This window comes from Gekko japonicus, unplaced genomic scaffold, assembly GCF_001447785.1.
Source record: "Gekko japonicus isolate JY-2015 unplaced genomic scaffold, Gekko_japonicus_V1.1 scaffold877, whole genome shotgun sequence".
Taxonomy (NCBI): Eukaryota; Metazoa; Chordata; class Lepidosauria; order Squamata; family Gekkonidae; genus Gekko; species Gekko japonicus.
In genome coordinates this window covers 54,917-74,418 of record NW_015174299.1, presented here as the reverse complement: position 1 = coordinate 74,418, position 19,502 = coordinate 54,917, and the positions used below count along the sequence as shown (strand labels likewise).

The following is a 19,502-nucleotide window of genomic DNA, read 5'->3' as shown; positions in this document are numbered from 1 at the left end:
ATGGGGCCTGGAGGACACCCCCCCCCCCAATTACAACTGAACTCAAGACAGCAGAGATCTGTCTCCCTGGAGAAAATGGCTGCTTTGGAGGGTGGACTCTGTGGGAATTAGATATATAGATATGGAGCAGAAGTCCATCAGTGGCTATTAGTCACAAGGTATAGATAGGATCTTTCAGTCTGGGGCAAGTGATGCTCTGTATTCTTGGTGCTTGGGGGGGCAACAGCGGGACGACTTCTAGTGTCCTGGCCCCACTCCTAGGGAGTACACACACACACACACACACACACACACACAAAGCAGTTATACTAATGAACAGCAATACCACTACCAATGCTAGAAGACTGGAATGGAACCCTTAAAACAAATGTCACTATTTCTGCCTTATTCCCTCACCTGATCAAAACTCTGCAAACCTAGCTAGAAACCAAAGCAAAAGTGCTCTCGTGTGGACAATTGTAGCCAAACTCTTAAAGCAAGCACAAGGAAAAAAAGGGCTTGATTTGTATCTTCCCTGTGTACTAAAAAAAGACAGAAAACCCACACTCCTATTGATTGTCTAGTTAACCTGAAGGTTATTGTAAAGGAGAAGCATGGAACCTGAAATGGAAACAGTAGCAATCAAAATTATTGCTGGCATTTAAAACTGGGCTGGAAGAAGCACTAGTAAATTAATCTTCTGGAATGGTCACACTCTGGAGATCGATTTCCCACTTCTGGACGCAGCGGTCCCATCTGACTGAGGTTGGCTCAACTTCAGAGTGGTAAGCAAAAAACAAAACTGGGGTGGTGGATGGACGGGTGTCTCCTTGCTGGAGAAGCTTGACTTAGAAATACGACCAGAGAGTTCTGCTCTGCTGACTAGGCAAGATAGCAGGCCAGTCCTGCAGCTTCATGCTATTAAGGTAGCAAGGCAATCCTGAAGCTCCACGCTTCCAAGGTAGCAGAAGAATCATGTTGCCAGCCAATCAAAGACCAACATCTCTTCTGTGTTTGAAGAGAATTCAGAGGCTTGGGCATGCTTGCACACTTTGTGATTGCATCACTAGGATATGCCAAGACTCAGTCAAGGAGGTTCCTAGTTCAAGATCGAGGCTCCTCAACAAGAAAATGAAATGCACATATTCACTCGAAAGGGAAATGGCCCTTAATGTAGGACAACCCCCCTAAAACCTACACACATACAAACATTTTTATGATTGGACTTATGCAAATGTAATACAACCCTTCCCTTTTATTTTTAGGGTTTTTTTTTTTGTATTTTTCATATGTGCGTGAGTTGTGTGTGTGCATGCGAGTGTGTGTGCACCTGGAAGTCATGGCGACCTCTAGTGACTGACCCCTACTGAAGGCCTGGAGGATATTCAGAGAGGTGGCTGAATAAAGCCTGCCTCTGTCCTCCTGACAGCTGATATTCCAAGGAGATCTCCCATCCAAGTACCGGTACTTGCCAGAGTCGACCCTGCTTAGCTTCCGAGATCTGACAAAATCAGGCTTGCCTGGGCTATCCAGGTCAGGGCTACCCTTTCTTTTTTTAATGGCATACCTCGAATTGAATAAAAGGCAATTTGCTTATATCTGAAGCGTGGCTTGAATACCCTCTTCCTGACGACTCACGAGGTCTATCAGCCATGCTTGAAGGGAATAACTCAGTTGGGCAACCAGGCAAAAGAGGAGGACTCATACCTACGCAGATGGGTAGCGGCTGATCCCAGGCACGCCGTTCCCCCGTCAAGCAGACCAGTACGCGGCTCCCTCGAAGCGTGTAGCCAGGGTCACAGTTAAAAGAAACTGAGCTCCCTGAAAAGTGGCCCTCGTCATGGACTTTGTACCCAAACTGTGGGATGCCAGGATCCTCACACTTGATCAATTCAAAACCTGAAAGGAAAGCAGAAGCAAAGGGCAGTTGGTTATATCAAATATTCAACCTGACATTCATTCATTCATTCATTTTGATTTATAAACCACCCTTGTTTGAGTTCACAGAGCTCAGGGCAGTTAACAACAGAAAAACTATACAATTTAAAATCCAAAGTATTAAAATAGCTAAAAACATTTTCGAATGGTGCTAAAATCAATTCACAAACTGCATTACTGTCTCGCAAACAGATGGAGAAAAAAAACAGGATGTGGGAGGGGAAGGGAGGACCAGATAGGATGGTACTGGTTGCTGTCCTCAACCAAAAGCCTGGTGGAACATCTCTGCCTTGTAAGCCCTGCATCTGGATTAAGCAAAGGGATTCCAAGACATGTTCCAAAGCAGACCCTTTTCTTTTAGAAATTAAGCAGCAGGGATTCTCCTCCCCCCTTCCATTTGTACAGGGCTTAGCTAAGCAAGTAAGCAACTGGCAGCACACAGACATACCCTCCTAGATGCACAAAAGAATCTTTCAGCTTCAGTCAAATTCTTCCCATTTGGGGGGGGGGGGTATGTATGTGTCTGTGGGAACTATAGAAATGCATGGTCTCTTGCCAGCCATTCCACAAAAGTGTGGTTCGAATTCAGGTTTCCCACTTCCATACACCACTCTACTTCCCTGGTCAGCAACTAAAATTTTAAACTGGGGCCATGTTTAAAACTGAAGGATGAGCAATGTTGGACGGCTGATCTCTGATAGACTCTTTGATCTTATTGACTCTGGTGAGGTGGAACAATTTTTAACAATCTGATTGTGCTCTCAGCTTGAAAGTGAGAAGCTGAGGCAAGATTATCTTGAGTCCAGGGACTGTGCTGAGGGGCAGAGCAGACTCCCAAGTGTCAGGTGTCCTTATATAATAATAATTAAGTGGCGTCAAGTTGTAACCAACTCATGGCAACTCCTTGAGGGGTTTTCAAGGGAACAGATGAACAGAGGTGGCTTGTCATTGCCTGGCTCTGCATAGCAACCAGGTCTTCTGCGGTGGTCTCCCATCCAAGTACTAACCAGGGTCGACCCTTCTTAGCTTCCAAAGTCTAACAAGCTCAGGCTAGACTCGGCTATTCAGGCTGCCTTTGTATAGTATACTAACTCATATTCTGTATTTTTTCTTTTTTTAAAAGATGCATTTATTCAAGGTACAGTGGGCAGGGAAGGAGATTGATGGAAGGTTTATTAAGAACAAGGAAGTCTTAATACACTGATCTGTTAAACTATACATAAGAACAGTACTTACTAGATTTTTGGTCAATGAGAACAAAAGAACAAAATGATACAGGGGTGAGAGTAGCTATCTGCAGAAGAATAAGCATACTGATCATTTTTCAGTGAAGCAATTAACAACTTGTAGATTCACATGAACTAATGGAAATGAATAAAAGGAAATTTGCTTGTATCTAAAGCACAGCTTGAATAACTTCTTCCTGAGTCCTCAAGAGAAAAAGAAGTTGAGACCAAGCAGAGAGAGAGAGAGAGAGAGAGAGAGAGAGAGAGAGAGAGAGAGAGAGAGAGAGAGACAGACAGACAGACAGACAGACAGACAGACAGACAGACTTGGCAAGTTACCCTGTGCCATTTCTGTTCCAATTCTCTCTGCATGGAAGCTGTGAGTGACTTCCACTTGCCATTGTTACAAATGGGCTACGGAAAAGCTCCTTGTGACTCTAGAGATATGTTCAGACATCACGAACATACCATAATTTCAGGTAGTGGTGTGGGTCTGCAGTAGATACCTGACAAAGGGAGTTAACTCTCGAAAGCTTATACACTGGGAATATTGTCATTCTTTAAAGTGCTACTGGACTCAAATCTGACACCATAACTTATGCACAGTGTGAATGAGCCAAAAATGCTTCTGTTCCCTCTCTTCATCCCTTCACATGTTGCACTGAGATTGATGGCTTTCTGGTTTATGGATTTCCAAAATCAAGAGAACTTCCAGGTACCATGTTGGTCCAAAGGAAAACCCAGAAACTAAAAGCCTCATTGTAACACCTTTTATTATTCTCCAGACAAGAACTCACACCCTCTTTTGTGTCATTTTGATTTTCCTTTTTTTTAAAAAAAAAAGGGATTGCAAGAACTGAGTCTGCTCATGTCTGAACAATCCAGTCTTGGAACTTACTAGAAAACTGTAGTTCGAAGCCTTGACTTGTGCTGTTGCCATCTGAGATGAATTCGAGCCACATGGTGCTGGAAGTGCTGTTGATGCTGAGGTCCAACATCTCCCCACGGGTGAAGGAACCCAGCAAGCGGGCAGAGTTATTGTTGCCATCGTAGATCTGGAAAAGAGGGAAGAACTGCATGTGAGGACGGGCTCCTCTTCTTGTCTTGGGTCAAGAAGGTCCTTCCAAGGTATCTCCTTCTGGCCAATGGGAACAGATGAGTTTTGCCTCTTTCCTTGTCTTCCTTGCTTATAGTTTCAGAGAGCGGTCGTGTTGGTCTGCAGTAAAACAGATTTGAGTCCAGTAGCACCTTAGAGAGCAACAAGTGTTTCAGGGTATGAGCTTTTGAATGTCAAAGATCCCTTGCCTGACTCGTGTTTGACGAAGGGAGCTTTGATTCTCAAAAGCCTATACAAAAGTCTATAATAAATAATAAATAAATAAATAAATAAATACACTGAAACTCTTGTTGGTCTCTAAGGTGCTAATGGACTTGACTCAGTTTTCCTTGCTTATGTTACTGATGGTCCTATACGTACATTTGTCAGTGAGCCAGGACCAGTTTCCCCCAATAATTAATAGTAATAATTGTGTGTTGTCAAGTGGCAACTGACTCATGACTGCCTCACAGGGCTCTTTTTGTAGAAAAAACCCAGCAGGAACTCATTAGCATAATAGGCCACACCCAACACCAGAAACTCATTAGCCTATTAGGCCACACCCCTGCCAGCACAGCTCATTAGCACATTAGAACACACCCCAAGTCACCAGAAGTGTGGTCATCCAGCCACACCCACCTTTTGCTTCTTATTCTGTTTACCTTGTTTGTTGTCAAAACCTGGGGCTTTTATTGTAGCAGCAACTCCTTTGCACTTAATGAAGCCAATCCTAATGGATTTCTGCTGTTGGGTGTGGCCTATTATTGGGTGTGGTGCTTGGGGGGGGGTCAACAGTGGGAGGGCTTCTAATGTCCTGGCCCCACTGGTGGACCTCCTGATGGCACTGGTATTTCTGGCCACTGTGGGATACAGAGTGTTGGACTGGATGGGCCTTTGGCCTGATCCAACATTGGCATCTCTTATGTTCTTATGTTCTCTTATTATGCTGATGAGTTCCTGCTGGGCGTGGCCAACTAGGGAGCCAGCTGGAACTCCGTTCCTGTGTGTTCCTGCCCAAAAATAGCCCTGCTGCCTCAGGACATGTGGTTTTCAAGGAAAGAGACGAGCAGGGGTGGTTTGACATTACCTTCCTCTGCACAGCAATCCCAGCCATCCTTGGTGGTCTCCCATCCAAGTACTAACCATGGCAGACTCTGCTTACCTTCCAAGCTCTGATGAGATCAGGCTAGTTTGGGTTATCTCCATACACAGCTTAACTTTTCCCCACAGGAGTTGTTTGTTGGTCCCTTACCTGTGGGCACTGGCCCTGCTCCTGCTTATGGTCCCATGGGAGGGCTCTGCTTACTACATTCAAAAGAGCCAGGTGTCATCCTCCAACAGGCCAGGGAAGGGTATAGCACTAACTTTCCACTGAAGCTGTATGAAAAGACCCTGCTGACACCCGAGAGGTGACCTGGCAAAGGGGCCAAGTGGCCAGAGAGAAGTAGGGGAGTGGCAGTTGCCTGGGTGATAGCCTTGCTGCTAGCCTTGTTTGAAGCCTCCACCCACTGTTGAAAACCTGTTATCCTGGCAACCAGGCTTGCTTGAGGCTTCAAGGCCTGGGAGAGTTTCTAGGGAAGGGAACAGGGTTGGTATGTGGGATATATGCGCTATCAACTGCAGGGCAACTCACAGCAAGCCCAGGAGAACAGGGCAAGAACACACTGGAGGAAGAGTGATGTAAGAACTGAGTTCTCTGGGCTAAGGCTGAGGGCTAGATAGAGGCAGGGGCCTGTGAAGCAAGGCACTTTGTCCTCACCACAGGAATGTATGGCACACATTGAGCCAATTCTTTCCTTTAAATGACCAAGAAGCCCAACCAGGTCTAGGGCTATCCAGATAGGAGGGGTCTTGATTTTCAGAGACGGGGGGGGGGGGTCATCAGGATCAAGTTTAGTACCTTTACTTTCATCCATAGGTGAATGCTTGCGCCATTCATCCTGTGGAAACAGTTATGCGAGACATTTGGGGACAACTAGGGGGACGGCTGGCCTCACCCCACGGACCAATGTTTGTGTAGTCATATCTCTATGTGCGATATCAAATAGGGGTCTATGCAATATACAAGCCCTCCCTTTACACCCCCATTCTTCCCACTACTGTAACGGGCATTTTGCTAGCCACACTGGTATCCCCAGATGATGTACCTGGCACATCTTGTTCCAACCATGCTCCTTCAGGAGGCTTGCATGCCATTCTTGGTGACAAGAGAATTCTGTGTTACTCAAAAACTTATCACACCAATGAAATTCAAAGCTAAACAAAACAACAGCAAAAAGAAAAAGGGGAGGGGGGGAGAATGTTGTCTGGAGTGGACTTGTCCTCTCCATATCTTCCTATGGGAAGTCTTTGCACCGGTATAGACTCCTGGGTCTTCAACTGATGGATTGTAATTTGCAACTGAGTTGTCCCTGACTTCAGGTGGGTTGTTATCATTGGCACACCCTTCCCCCCACCTTAAATATTTATTTTTAAGGGGGGGGGCAAAGAGACATTGATTAGAAGGATACAGTAGATATTTTTTTTAAAAAAATGAGGTCCCATGTTCCAGGTTGAGGTTAAAGATGTTCCACTAACAGTTGAGCTCCCCTGCGTGGTCTCCAGCAAGAGAAGTAACTGTGCTGAAGACCTACACCATTTGTGACACAGAAACAAAATCAACAGCCATTCAGCATTAAAATTATGCCAGAGAAAGTGAGCAAGCTATCCTAAAAGCTTCTGTTCAGCAAATCTGAAGCCTAAGGAGCCTTCCTCCAACCAGAAGAACTGCTGAAGTTAGGAGGCTGTTTGGCAACCATCAAGGTGCCCCCCCAACTTATCGCGACCCCCTAGGGTTTTCAAGGCAAGAGATGAATGGAGGTGGTTTGCCCTTGCCTGCCTCTGCGGAGCAACCCTGGACTTCCTTGGTGGTCTCCCATCCAAGTCCTAACCAGGGCTGACCCTGCTTAGCTTCTGAGACTGGATGAGATCAGGCTGGCCTGGGTCATCCCAGGTCAGGGCAGGAGGCTCTTTAGGGCAGAGGACAGCTTCCAACTTTGCTGAGCAGGATAGTAGGATGCAGGCCACTATTCTGTCCCCCCTTCCCCCAAACGTTTTAACTAAATCAATATATGTCTATATACATGCTTCATGAGAGTGTTTCCTTTGGCACTGTTTTGAGAAAAGCTGCACTGCCAGAACCGAGCAGATATATTTGCAACCAATGAACTTCACCCTGACTGTGACTTTCCACTTGGTGAGGCTGCAGACTCCACTTGGGATTAAGCAAATTGGATTTGAGCTGATTTTTCCATCAGGCTGTTTATTTAACCTGTCTGTAAATCTCTTCTCTCTCACCAGATGAGCAGTTATTACCTTGAGGATGTCCTTGGCCTCCAGGTTGAAAGACCGGGCTTTCAGCTGGATTCCTTTTCCTGGCTGCGTCTGGATGGAGTATATACATTCATGGTGGTTGTTGTAGTTGAGGGGGTAGTTTGGGGACAACAGAACCCCTTGAGTGCCAGTTACAGAAGACCCACATTCTGCTACAGAGAGAAACAGAGCAATTGAAGTTTAACATCTACAGGATGTGCACTTTGTATAAAGTGTGAGTGTACATCTCGGTTTTATCCTGTAATCTGTGTTTGGATATGTAGAAACGCTAGACAGACATGCATGAGCGTACATTTCGGTTTCATCCTGTAATCTGTGTTTGGATATGTAGAAACACTGGACAGATGTACATACACACAGAGTCTTGAATCAAACATGCAGTGAATGTCAAAACTTCAATAAATTGTAGAAAAGTAGCAGTGCTGGATGATCAGGGCTCGCAGGTGCTGCTAGAATTCCAACCCTTCCTCTGGCTACAGTCAACACAAGAACATAAGTACAGTGTGCTGTATCAGACCAGAAGTCCACCAAATCCAGCATCCTGTTTCACACAGCAACCCACCACTGGCAGTGGAGGGTCAACTAACATGACACAGAGGCCAAGTCCTTCCCCTGATGCTGCCTTCCAGCGCCAGTAATTGAGAGGTTTGCTGCTTCTGACTAAAGAGGTTACCTTTAGTTACCATAGCCAGTAACCATTGATGGACCTCTCCTCCATGAATCTGTCGAATCTCTTTTTAAAGCCAGCTATGCCAGTGACCATCACCAGTGTTCCCTCTAAGCTGAGTTAGTGTGAGCTAGCTCACAGTTCTTTAGCCTCTGGCTCACACATTTTTGTCTTGGCTCAGGAAGGATGGCTCCAGAGCAAACTAATTTATACAGTAGCCAAATTGCTCGCTCACAACTTTAATGCCAGGAGCTCACAAAGTAGAATTTTTGCTCACAGGACTCCACAGATTAGAGGGAACATTGACCATCACTATGCCCACTGGCAGTGATTTCCACAGTTTGGTTACTAATTGAATAAAGCAGAGTTTCCTTTTATCTGTCCTGAACATTGGCGGCCCCCAAGGAACTTACAGTCAGTCCAAGATCTTGAACACTCATCCATTTTTGACCCAGATTATTGTCCGGGGGCATCACCACTTAGACCAAAATATCCATTCAGTCATACTGCAAGAGGCGGAGTGACAGGCCTTTACAAGTTGGAGATGTCCTTGCAGTGAGGCAAAGTGATCAAAGAGGGAAACAGAAACCCAGAGATTCTGACTCCCCGTGCACAGAACCCCCATTGGTCCTCTTCAATGTCCAGGCATTCTTTCCTCTCTGGCTCCATCTTCCTTGATTTAGTAAATCTAAGCTCCTACAAGGCAAGCTGTAGCCCCAGCCTTCCAGACCTTGGGGTCAAATTAAAAAAAAATCTCTGAGGTAAAAGGTCCTGTGTGGGGCGGCTTATTGCCAATATCATTTTTTTTCACTAAAAAGGAAACAGATTTGGTTTATAGAATGAGAGGGGTGGAAAGTGAACACATGAAGCTGTCATATACCGAATTAGGCCTTTGGCCCATCAAGTTCAGTACTGCCTACTCAGAATGGCAGTGGTTCTCCAGGGGCTCAGGCTGAGACTGTGACTTACATCACATACTGCTTGGACGTTTTAACTGGAGATTTTGGGGATTGAACCTGGGACCTTCTGTATGCACAGGAGATACTCTACCACTGAGCCACTGCTCCTCCCCGAAATGACCTGTGAATCCCTTGGAGTGAAGGCACTGAAGCTCAAAAGGGGGTGGGGAGTCTTCTAATAACCAAGATATGAACATGACCCTTCCCAAAGTTCTTAGGAACAGAGAGAAGAGAGAGAAGAGAAGAGATTGGATTTATACCCCACCCTTCACTACCCCAAAGAGTCTCAGAGCGGCTTACAATCTCCTTTCCCTCCCCCTCCCCACAACAGACACCCTGTGAGGTAGGTGGGGCTGAGAGAGCTCTTTCAAGAACTGCTCTTGAGAGAATGGCTCTGAAAGAACTTGTGACTGACCCAAGGTCACACCAGCAGCTGCATGTGGAGAAGTGGGGAATCAAACCTGGTTCTCCCAGATTAGAGTCCGCGCTCCTAACCACTACACCAAACTGGTCCAAACTTCAACAATGTTCTGTACCAGCTGTTAAAAATCTCACCTGGCTCCACTGTTCCCTGTCATCACACCTGCCCTTCCTGTCCCACTTACCTGTCCCAGCTAGATGGTATGTGATATGAGCTGGGTTGGGGGGGGTCCCCCCAAACCAACTCCTGTCACAATTCAGATGACAAGTGCAGTGGGGAGGAGAAGCTTCAGCACATGGAGCCCTGCAGTGGGGCAAAAAGGGTCTGCCCACAGCCATTTCCACTTGGGAAAATGTATCGTCTAGTTGAGCCCCCATTGTTAGGAGGACAGCATAGCAGGGATTAGGAACAAAAATAACGACAAGAAAGCCAGAGCCTTCTATATTTCATTTCAATCGCCCTTTCCTCCCTGTGCCACAACACCTCATCTGGGGGCAACAACAAAATCCCCACAACCCTGCACAGGGCCAGCCCACGTCCCCATTGAACATTACGATACAGTAGATTGCCCAAGCAAAATTAAAGCATGTGACCACCTACCAACACACCTTGGCAGAGGGGAACTCCACACACGCCGTCGACCGCCCAGGCAGGTAATACGTGAGACACCCTCCAGCCGGTAACCAGGGAAGCAGGAGAAGGTAAGGACGTCCCCCACGCCAAACTGGAGGCCCTTGCGGATGCTGTAGGCTGGAGCCTCGGGCTCATCACAAGGTTCTAAGTCATACTCTGATAGACAGACACAAGCCATGACATTACCATACAGACCATGAGCCCTCAGTTTGCTTTTCTTCCACCATTAGGCCTAACTGATGCCGAAAAGCCAGTTCCTCAATCTGTAACCACACCAAACGGCAAGCACAGCCTCAAATGTCCCTGCATGTAGAAAACAAGATGTTTTCTTCTTGAAATGTTAGGGTGATTTCTTTAAAGGTAAAGGGAATTGTCTTTGTATAGAAGGGCTTTTAGCAGATGAGAACAGGTGATCTGTACTATGCACTGGGAAACATGCCAGTAACTCTACCTTTCTTTTTTAGACCATGCCACAGATGTTGCACCGTGAAGCAGCTTTATCTGGTTCCTGAGAGGCCCTGCCGATTTTTAATCAAGGTTGATTTTTAAAAAAAGTTTGCTCAGAGCTTCATTAGGGAAAAATAGCAATGAATTTAACTGTTACTGCATTCCATAGTAGCAGACAGAATGAGATGCTCCAGGGGAGTCTGGGTGCAGATGTTCAAGTCACAAAACTCTTTGACAACAAAACAACAAAGTTTCAAAGGGAGGCTGCAGTGAGAAGCCACCAAATTGGAATTCATTAGCTAATCCGTCTTGAACTCAAGTTTAACAGAGATCAGAAGAGGCCAGCTCCTACTAGGGGTTGGATCCTACCAGTTTTGCCACTGGTGAAAGATGGAGGAAGGTTCTGTTTTGAACACTGAAAAGGCTATACTAGGGACCCATGTGGATAAAAGCCAAGAGGGTTGGGGGCTACAATACGGTAGTCCTCATGCTATGACAATTAATCCCCAGTGGGGGAGGTCACATCTAATCTGACACCATCTTTTGTTCACTTTATTGGACCTTGTATTCATTTGACTGGGCCTTTTTATTCAGTTGTGCTCTGCATGAAAGTACAACACAGTTTCTGACATCTCTTCCATTGTTTGCCCTAAATTTGCAACTGGGGGTGGTGGTATTTCACTGTAACCCCCTACCTATTTAGACCACAGCTGCATCCATCTCACAAAGAGGTTCTCAACTATGAAAGCTGGGGGGAAGGGGGAGGGGCTGAGCAACAAACTAATACAAATCACCTCTATGCCCCCCCCCCCGCCATAAAGGAACAACCAGCCCTACCTGAAAAGGTGATGTTAAATCCTTCATAAGAAATTGAGAAGTCTGAGATAAAACGGATTTGAGCAGAGAAGTTCCCAAAGAGGCCAGCGCTGAAAGGGGCAGGCAGGCGGGAGCCGGTGAGCTGCTTTAGTGGCTGGTTGAAGCTACCGTTTTCCGTGATCAGCAAGTAATCATGGCCGCTTTCCAAATGGAAGGTATGAAAAGTGAAGAACACACCTGTGGGGCAATGCAAAGGCAGGAGAGATGTGCTAGATGGAAGACAGGGAGCTCAAACAGATGATAGGAAGAGCATGCATCTTGGACCATGCATAAAAAGCAAAAACAATGCCCCCGCACCTTCAGTTAACCTTGGTGTGGTGTAGTGTGGGGGCTTTAACACTTAGGGTTGCTGCTGGAAACTGTTTTTTTCTGGTCTCTTAATATAATTTTAAAGAAGATGCATCCTTTAAAAACCCAACCTTCCCTTGACATTGATAAAAACAAAGCAGAGAAGCCCGGTTTCAATTAACAAAACTGAGTGGAAGTTGAAGAGTTAACCCCCCTTCCTTCCCTGAAAAGTCCTGAGGCAAATTGAGGCCCTGTGAACTTGCAATTTGCATTTTATGAACAGACCAAGACAGGTGATCTTTGTCTACTCTGTTTGAGCCCTTGAAAAAACAGCAGCATGGGTAAGAAAGCACTTTTCATTGAAGCACCAACAACCACTGTGCACAAGCTTCGAAGTTACACAGAATAATTCATCTGGTATAAAACTAGCTCCTCCTTTCAGAAAGGATTATAGGGAGCGCTGTGGGTATGCAAATGGATTATGCCAATGAACTTATTCTGCATAATGTGACTTTTTAAAAGGTTATTTAAAAAAATTATTTTGCTTGATTTGGTTTAGACATTGGGGATAAACCACACTAGGCACTGAAGCCCTTGTCCCCAAATCACTGGAAACATTATCCTGGCAGGCAGGATTTTAGCAGATATTGCCCAGGCTCTCTCAAGCCTATCTTTCTGCTGATCAGGTCTAAAATCCTGCTTTCTTTTAATGAGATGCTGAATTACCCTGTGAGCTTGTCCGACCTTCCCGTGGAATCGCAGTACACTCAGGGCCCTGACTTCAAACCCCACAGAAGAGACCCATCAACTGGAGAAGGCATGGCTGGAAACCTGCAGAGCCTTGCTTGGGACTTCGTAGGACTTAGTCTGAGTAAATGCTTCTAATGGTCTGGCTGCACATCTCTTTTTGGAAATCCCCCTAAAAAGATCTCCTGCCTTGAAAGCAAGCCACTTCACGGCTGAGGTCCAGGAGTTAAGGCACTGGAGCCAACACTGCTGGTGGTGGAAAGTGCTGTCAAGTCAAGAGGCCATAGGATTTCCAAGGCACGAGATGAATGGAGGGGATTTCCCATGGCCAGGTGCTAACCAGGGCCGACACTGCTTAGCTTCTGCGATCTGATGAGATTGGGCTATCCTGGGCCATCCAGGACAGGGTGGAGCAAACAGTACTGTATCACAATATTGTTTTAGCAAAGGCTGAGGGTGGGTGAAGGCCTTAAATACTCTTGCAAAGAGGTGGATACACAAGACCTACCTTGGGGTGCCAGCTCTCAGGTCAAGGCTAGGGTTCCCCCACTTTGGGGGGTTCCAATCTGCTGCCATCCAGCTGGCCAGCAAGGGGAAGGGGAAGCTCTCCCCCAAGCCCCACCCCTAAGAACAACCACCTGGGACTACCCCCTCCCACCCCTCCTGCAAGATTTAAAGGGCTTCAGCTGATCGGCGGGGAGCATGTGGGAGGGAGACCAGCTTTAAAGGGTCTTTTTGAGAGCGGGGTGGGGGCCATGGTGCAGGGAGCTGATTTCCCAGTGTTAATTCACCACTTGGGATTCAGGCACGTGTGCTGTCACCCCACTTGCTGCAAATGGGGCAGTTGCACACGGGACTGGCTGCGAGTGGGGCGGCGGCGCATGCACCTGAGTCCCAAGTGGCGAATCACCAATGGGAAATCAGCCCTGTGTGCTGCGGCCCCCACCCCACTTGCGGCTGGCAACAGCCCCCTCCCTCCTGAAAGATTTAAAGGGCCCTCCAGTTGACTGGCAGGCCATGTGCTCCCTGCCAATCAACTGAAGCACTTTAAATCTCACAGAAGGGGAGGGAGGGGGTGACCCTGTGTGGTCACTCTTGGGGGTGTACTATGAAAGGGTTGGGATGATTCAGGATTTTTGAAGCGTCAGCTGGGGAAAGACCTCGGATGCTGCATTGGGCTCTGGGGAAGGAGGGGTTCAGTGTTCAAAGCACTTGCAATAATCTGGCAAGCTTGGTCCTTATAGTTTCTCCCATATTGTAGAGGGAGGTTGAATCAGAGGAGATTGTGGCTTGCCTTAGGCTAAGCAGTGTTTTGACAGCAGAGGTGAGATTTGAACCCCGAACTTCCTGATTTGTCTTTGCCAGTCTGCTACAACAGCTCAAAGCACACAGGTAAATGTTTCATATCAAATACAATGCTCTCCATTCAAATGTTCAGCTGTATACCTCTAACCGGCATACCCAAATGAGTGGCGTCATGATGGGTAAACACAGTGGTAAAGGAAGGACACTTTTTACTTGCTTCCATTGAGAGGCAGCCAGCCTGAAAACAGGCCAGACGGCTGAATCAGAATAAATCCTGGCTTCGTGCTTTGTATTTCTTTTTGCAAAACTGAGACTGGGAAGAGAAATTGGTCATGTTGGTTTTGAATTATGTAATCTCTCAGCAAATATACTGGAATTTGTGTCATTCTTCCTGAATCGTCCTAATATTTTTAAACTGTAATTTTATACCTCATTAATCCACAATGTAGATAAGTTTTCTTGGCAACACAGAGAATGAATTGGAAGTGCAGGGGGGAAAATATCACAGTTGGAGGAAGGATGAGCCATGTTATCACCAGAGGTCATTTCCAGCCGGAAAGAGCTGGGACAGCATTCCGGCAGTAAGAACCCAAGCTCTCTTCCTGCAGAGAGACCCCCTGGTCTGCCCACTGAGGCAGGCAAGCCGGGGAAGGCCCTACAAGGAGCAGGGAGGCATTTAAATGCCTCCCTGTGCCTTCCCTGGCCCACCCGCTGAAGCAGGCGAGCCAGAGATGTCCTGCAAAGAGCCCCCCTGGCCTTCCCTGGCCTGCCCACCAAGGCAGGCAAGCCGGGGAAGACCCTGAAAGGAGGGGAGAAGCATTTAAATGCCTCCCTGTGCCTTCCCTGGCCTGCCCGCCAAAGTGGGCGAGCCGGGGAAGGCCTGCAGAGAGCCCCCCGGCATTCCCTGGCCCCATCCGCCAAGGCAGGCGAGCCGAGGAAGGCCCTGCAAGGAGCGGGGAGCCTCCCCGTGCCTTCCTTGGCCTGCCCACCGCCTTCCCTGGCCCGCTTCTGTCAGGCAGAAGTGCCTGAGATCCCCCCCCTTTTCCTTCGCCCCCTGGGAGGCGAAGGGAAGGGAGAGAGGGAAAGGAATGGAACCCATTCTGCCTTTCAGAGGGGCCGGCGTGCTGGCCCCTCTGTCAGGCAGAAGCCCCGGAGATCCTCCCCCCCCCTTTTCCTTTGCCCTGCTTTGAGGCGAAGGGAAGGGAGATGTCAAGGGGTGTGGCATATGCAAATAAGTTATGCAAATGATCTCCTGCACCTTTTTTCCTACGACATGGTCCCTGGTTATCACTAATGTGCTAAAATGTAAGTGAAAATCATGGCTGAACAGAAACTATTCTTGTTTTTCTACTCCAGCAAAAAAAAAAATTATCAATAGTATAAAAGAGCCCTCCACTTATCAGCATTCCTTGAGAAAAATCCTCCTTTTGTTTTGGGTCTGAGACTGTCGCTGTCATCTACCCTTGGTGATGGCACTACAGTATTGCACCTGATTGGCTATGAGGCACATGTGTGACATCATCACATTGACTTCAAGATGATGAAGGCTGCTCTTGGTCCCTAGCAACTGGGATTCCAAGACATTTTATTTATTTACTTAATTTATACCCCATCTTTCTCCCCAACGGGGATTGCACTCCTCTCCTCCATTTTATCTTTACAGCAACCCTGTGAGGTAGGTTAATCTAACAAGTGTGTGACTGGCCTCAGGTTACTCAGCAAGCTTCCAGAGCACAGTGGAAATCTGAACAGGGGTCTCCCAGATCCTAGTACGACACTGGCTCAGGCACATTTGCTGCTTGGAAACATCAAGATTCTTTTGAGCTCCCTGCCCTCCATGAATTTGCCTAGCCCTTTCCAAACCAGCTGAGGCCCCATTTCTCCATGTTCATGGTGGCATGGAAGCCAGAATGCATGGCTAAGCACCTGGATACAGGAACTTTGTGGGCTGGTCTCAATTGCACAGCTCCTTCCTGTTTGATGGTCAGTGAAGGATGCATACGTTTGTGTGGGTTTTCCCAGAAGACCAGAGACTCCCCCCTCCCCAAGACCGTTTTAGGTCAGGAAAATGGCATGGGGGGAGGTTTACATGTGGCAGAGTTGCAATTCAGATTGGATGCTGCGTGTGTGTCTGGATGAATGAAAATCCATGATCTTTGTCTGATGGTGACACAGGGCAGAGCTCCCCAGACCCAACTTACAATCTCTGCAATGTGTGAATCGACCATACAAGTCATGATATTATATATTACTAGCAGTAAAGTACATTGTAAAAGCAGTACAACGAGCTCTAGAAAGATGTCATGTGTAAGGAATGCACTGGCTGGAAGCAGTTTAAGTACATATTAGCAGTATGTGATAGAAAAGCACAAATGTGGAAGTAAAGTCTCACATACCTTATGTTACACAATAACTGGTGTCCAAGGTCACACAATGTGGGCCAGAAAATGCAGCACACAAGGCTCTGTGGAGTAATTTCTACAATTGGGCAGTCTACAAACATAGATCTGTCTGTGACTGTGTCTGTATTTGTGCTTTGCAGCATGCCTCAGGTTTCTGGCTTCCTGTTTTCTGTGTGTCTGGTCTCATCCTCTATCCCTGCTTGTGTGTGTATCCACTGGCTTTTTTGTGAAAACTTGGGCTGGTCCCCCCCTGCCTCTGCTACACTGATAGCTGTTTACTTGGCGGGGGGGGGTTCCATTGTGGAAAGTGTTGCCTCAGCAAAATTGGCTTGGAGGCTAAAGACGGTGGGTTTTGTCCCTTGAGGGAATCAATCATTGTCTGGTGAGAACAAAGACAGTAGTTGTGTTCACCAGAGCGAAGCAACCATCTTCTGAGGAAAGTTTTGGTGGGCGCTGCTTCTGTGGGTGAGACTCAGACAACGTAGCCAGTGGATAGGGACAGCTTCTGAGTGACACATCATGGAGCCAACTGATTTAGGGATGTGTGGAATGTTTAGAATGTGTGGAATGTTCAGTTTTGGTGGGCGCTGCTTCTGTGGGTGAGACTCAGGCAATGTAGCAAGTGGATAGGGACAGATTCTGAGTGACACATCATGGAGCCAACTGATTTAGGGATGTGTGGAATGTTCAGAAAGTGCCACCCCACTACTCAATTATATATAAGGAGAGATATATGAAGAAAGAGCACGTCGACTGTCACACTGCCATGAGCCCAGCGGTTCTTCTTGCTCTCTCTTCCATCTTCCAACAGCAGCTCTTGGTACAAGGACTGGGTTCCCTTTAAGAGCAGTGCCTTGGGAACCTTGTGATCAAAAGAATGTTTGGCAGTAAGTGGGGGAAGGGAGGCTGCCAACTGCTAAGTGCCCCTGTGCGCAAAAAGCCTAGCCAACAGCCTTGGTGCTTTGATAGTGCAAGATTTTGAAAGGCTAGAGGCTTAATTCCAGCAGATAGTAAAGAACCCCTGTGCTTAGCTTGGTTAAAGAAGCAGGGATGTTCACTTTCAGAGAAGGGTATTGGTTGGATCTGCGAGAGTGGATCAGAAGTTCTGAGATCCTTGATATGTGAATGAGTGCATTTTTTTGTTCCTTACACTCTGCCCTGTCCCAGGACACTGTGAGAGATCAACACTCTGTCTGTTTGTGCAAGCTATTGAGTAAAGAGTGAGCAAGCATCTAAAAGTCTCCTGAAGGTGGGAGTTCCAGTTCTGGTCTCAACGAAGGAGGGTGTGAGCGGAGGAGCTCCGCTCACCCTGAATATTCCACTAGCCTTTCTTTTCTATTTCCCACCTTATTTCAAGTATTCTCTTGTGGGGAGAGTACTGGCAGCGAACTTTACCCAGAAACGTTCAGAGTGGCAGCTTGTACGTTTTTTTTAATCTGGGTATGTTCCGACACAGGAGGCTAGCAAGGACGCCCAACACTTCAAGTTGCGCACAAGTTGATACCTGTTGAACCCAAAGAGTCTGGAAGCTACACTGGGAACGCAAGACCAAAAAGGTAAACTTTTGCAGACTTACACTTACAAGTCTACCTGGGGGTACTTTATAACAAGCTTCTTTATGCTGCCTGAATAGAAAGAGTAAACAGGAGGGGGGAACCCCCTTAAATGCGGCTATGAAAAGACTGCTCAGACAAAGAAACTTGCTAACATAAAACTCTCTTTTTTCTTTGTCTTTCCCACTCCAATACCTTACCTCCGAGCCGAGAACGAGAGGAACAAGGTACACAGTAGGCATTCTGGAGGCAAGGAGACCATTGCAAAGGCCTGATTCAGGAGGAGAAGTAGAGGAGGAGACCTGACCCACGAGGAGGGAGAGGCGGGATGCGGTGAGAGCAGAGGAAAACACAGAGAGTGGAACGGAGAGATTCGAGTGGCCAGGGAAAATGACGCGATGGAACAACGTGGTGACGTACATCTTGACTGATAGAACAGAGAGGAAGGAACGCGAAGCTGAGAGAGAAGGACACTGAGAAACTCTGGAATGGAGTAAACTGACTCATACTAGATAAAGGGGAAATCAAAGAGGAATAGGCAGATAATAGAAAGAACTGAACGGGTGCTAACGTTATTTTTGTAGAAGTCTAATAGACAAAAGAATAACAGATAAGAGTAGGAAGAAGAGAGACTAGCAAATCGAGACTAAGACTTTATAATATTAAGTGGCCACTGGAGGAAGTGGAGCCAGAAAAGCCTCAATCACTTCACCAGGGCAGATAGGGCAAGCCCAATTAAAATTAGGCACCATGAGTCTTGCACAGTTGACTGTGAAAGACTTGAAGAACCTTATAAAGGAGAGTGTAACGCAAGTAATTAAAAAAGAAATAGAACATATACAACTAAAAATGGAAGAAATAACGCAAAAAATAACCACTGAGGAAATGAAAAAACTAATATCAGAGAATAGACAAGAAATGTTAAAGATAGCCACAGTTACCAATAAGATGGAAGACAAAATGCAGGAAATGGACAATAAGATACAAGAGCTTAAAATAAAAACAGATCAAATAGAAGAGACTTTAATAAACTTAGAAATGGATAAGGCTGCACTAATTTTGAGGTGTCAAAATGTACCGGAAAGTATTGAAAAAAACTTAAAAGAGGAAATGACACAGAATATATCAGAACAATTGAATATAGGTACAATTGATGGATTGGCAAGTGAAATCAAAATGATTTATAAAAGAAACTCGGCATATGCAAAAAGAACTAAAACGTCCCGGGAAGTTCATATAAAATTTAAAGAAAGAGAAATGCATGATAAAATATTAAAAGCAGCAAATGTGTCAAAGGTGACAATACAAGATGTGGAAATAAAGTTTCTTAAAGATTCAACTTTCAAAGTAGATGAATTCTTAGAAAGAAACGGTAAAGATTTAGGATGGGTGGATGACGAAGAGAATGAATCTGAAGAAGAAGGCTCGAAGCAGGACGCAGGGAAGAAAAAAAAAGAGGGAGGGAAAAAAGGAAAGAAAGAAAATAGAAAAATCTCAAATACAAGATTTCAATATAAAAATAGGGAAAGGATAAACAAAAACAAGAATAAGAATAGTGAAGACTAAAAAAAATAAATTTTTATCAGTGAATGT

At 46.2% G+C, this 19,502-nt stretch overlaps 1 protein-coding gene across 1 annotated transcript in view; it reads right to left on the bottom strand.

Annotated features, from left to right (window-relative positions):
- The window catches only part of CSMD2 (CUB and Sushi multiple domains 2), a 268,238-nt gene extending 250,067 nt beyond the window's left edge, over positions 1 to 18,171 (bottom strand). The window contains exons 1-6 of the mRNA XM_015424095.1: positions 18,110 to 18,171; positions 11,576 to 11,823; positions 10,259 to 10,447; positions 7,594 to 7,763; positions 4,042 to 4,198; positions 1,687 to 1,878 (exon numbers count right to left, since the gene is read on the bottom strand). Coding sequence (XP_015279581.1) covers positions 1,687 to 1,878; positions 4,042 to 4,198; positions 7,594 to 7,763; positions 10,259 to 10,447; positions 11,576 to 11,823; positions 18,110 to 18,171 — 1,018 coding nt within the window. The remainder of the gene's footprint in view (positions 1 to 1,686; positions 1,879 to 4,041; positions 4,199 to 7,593; positions 7,764 to 10,258; positions 10,448 to 11,575; positions 11,824 to 18,109) is intronic.
- Between the last annotated feature and the right edge of the window lie 1,331 nt (positions 18,172 to 19,502).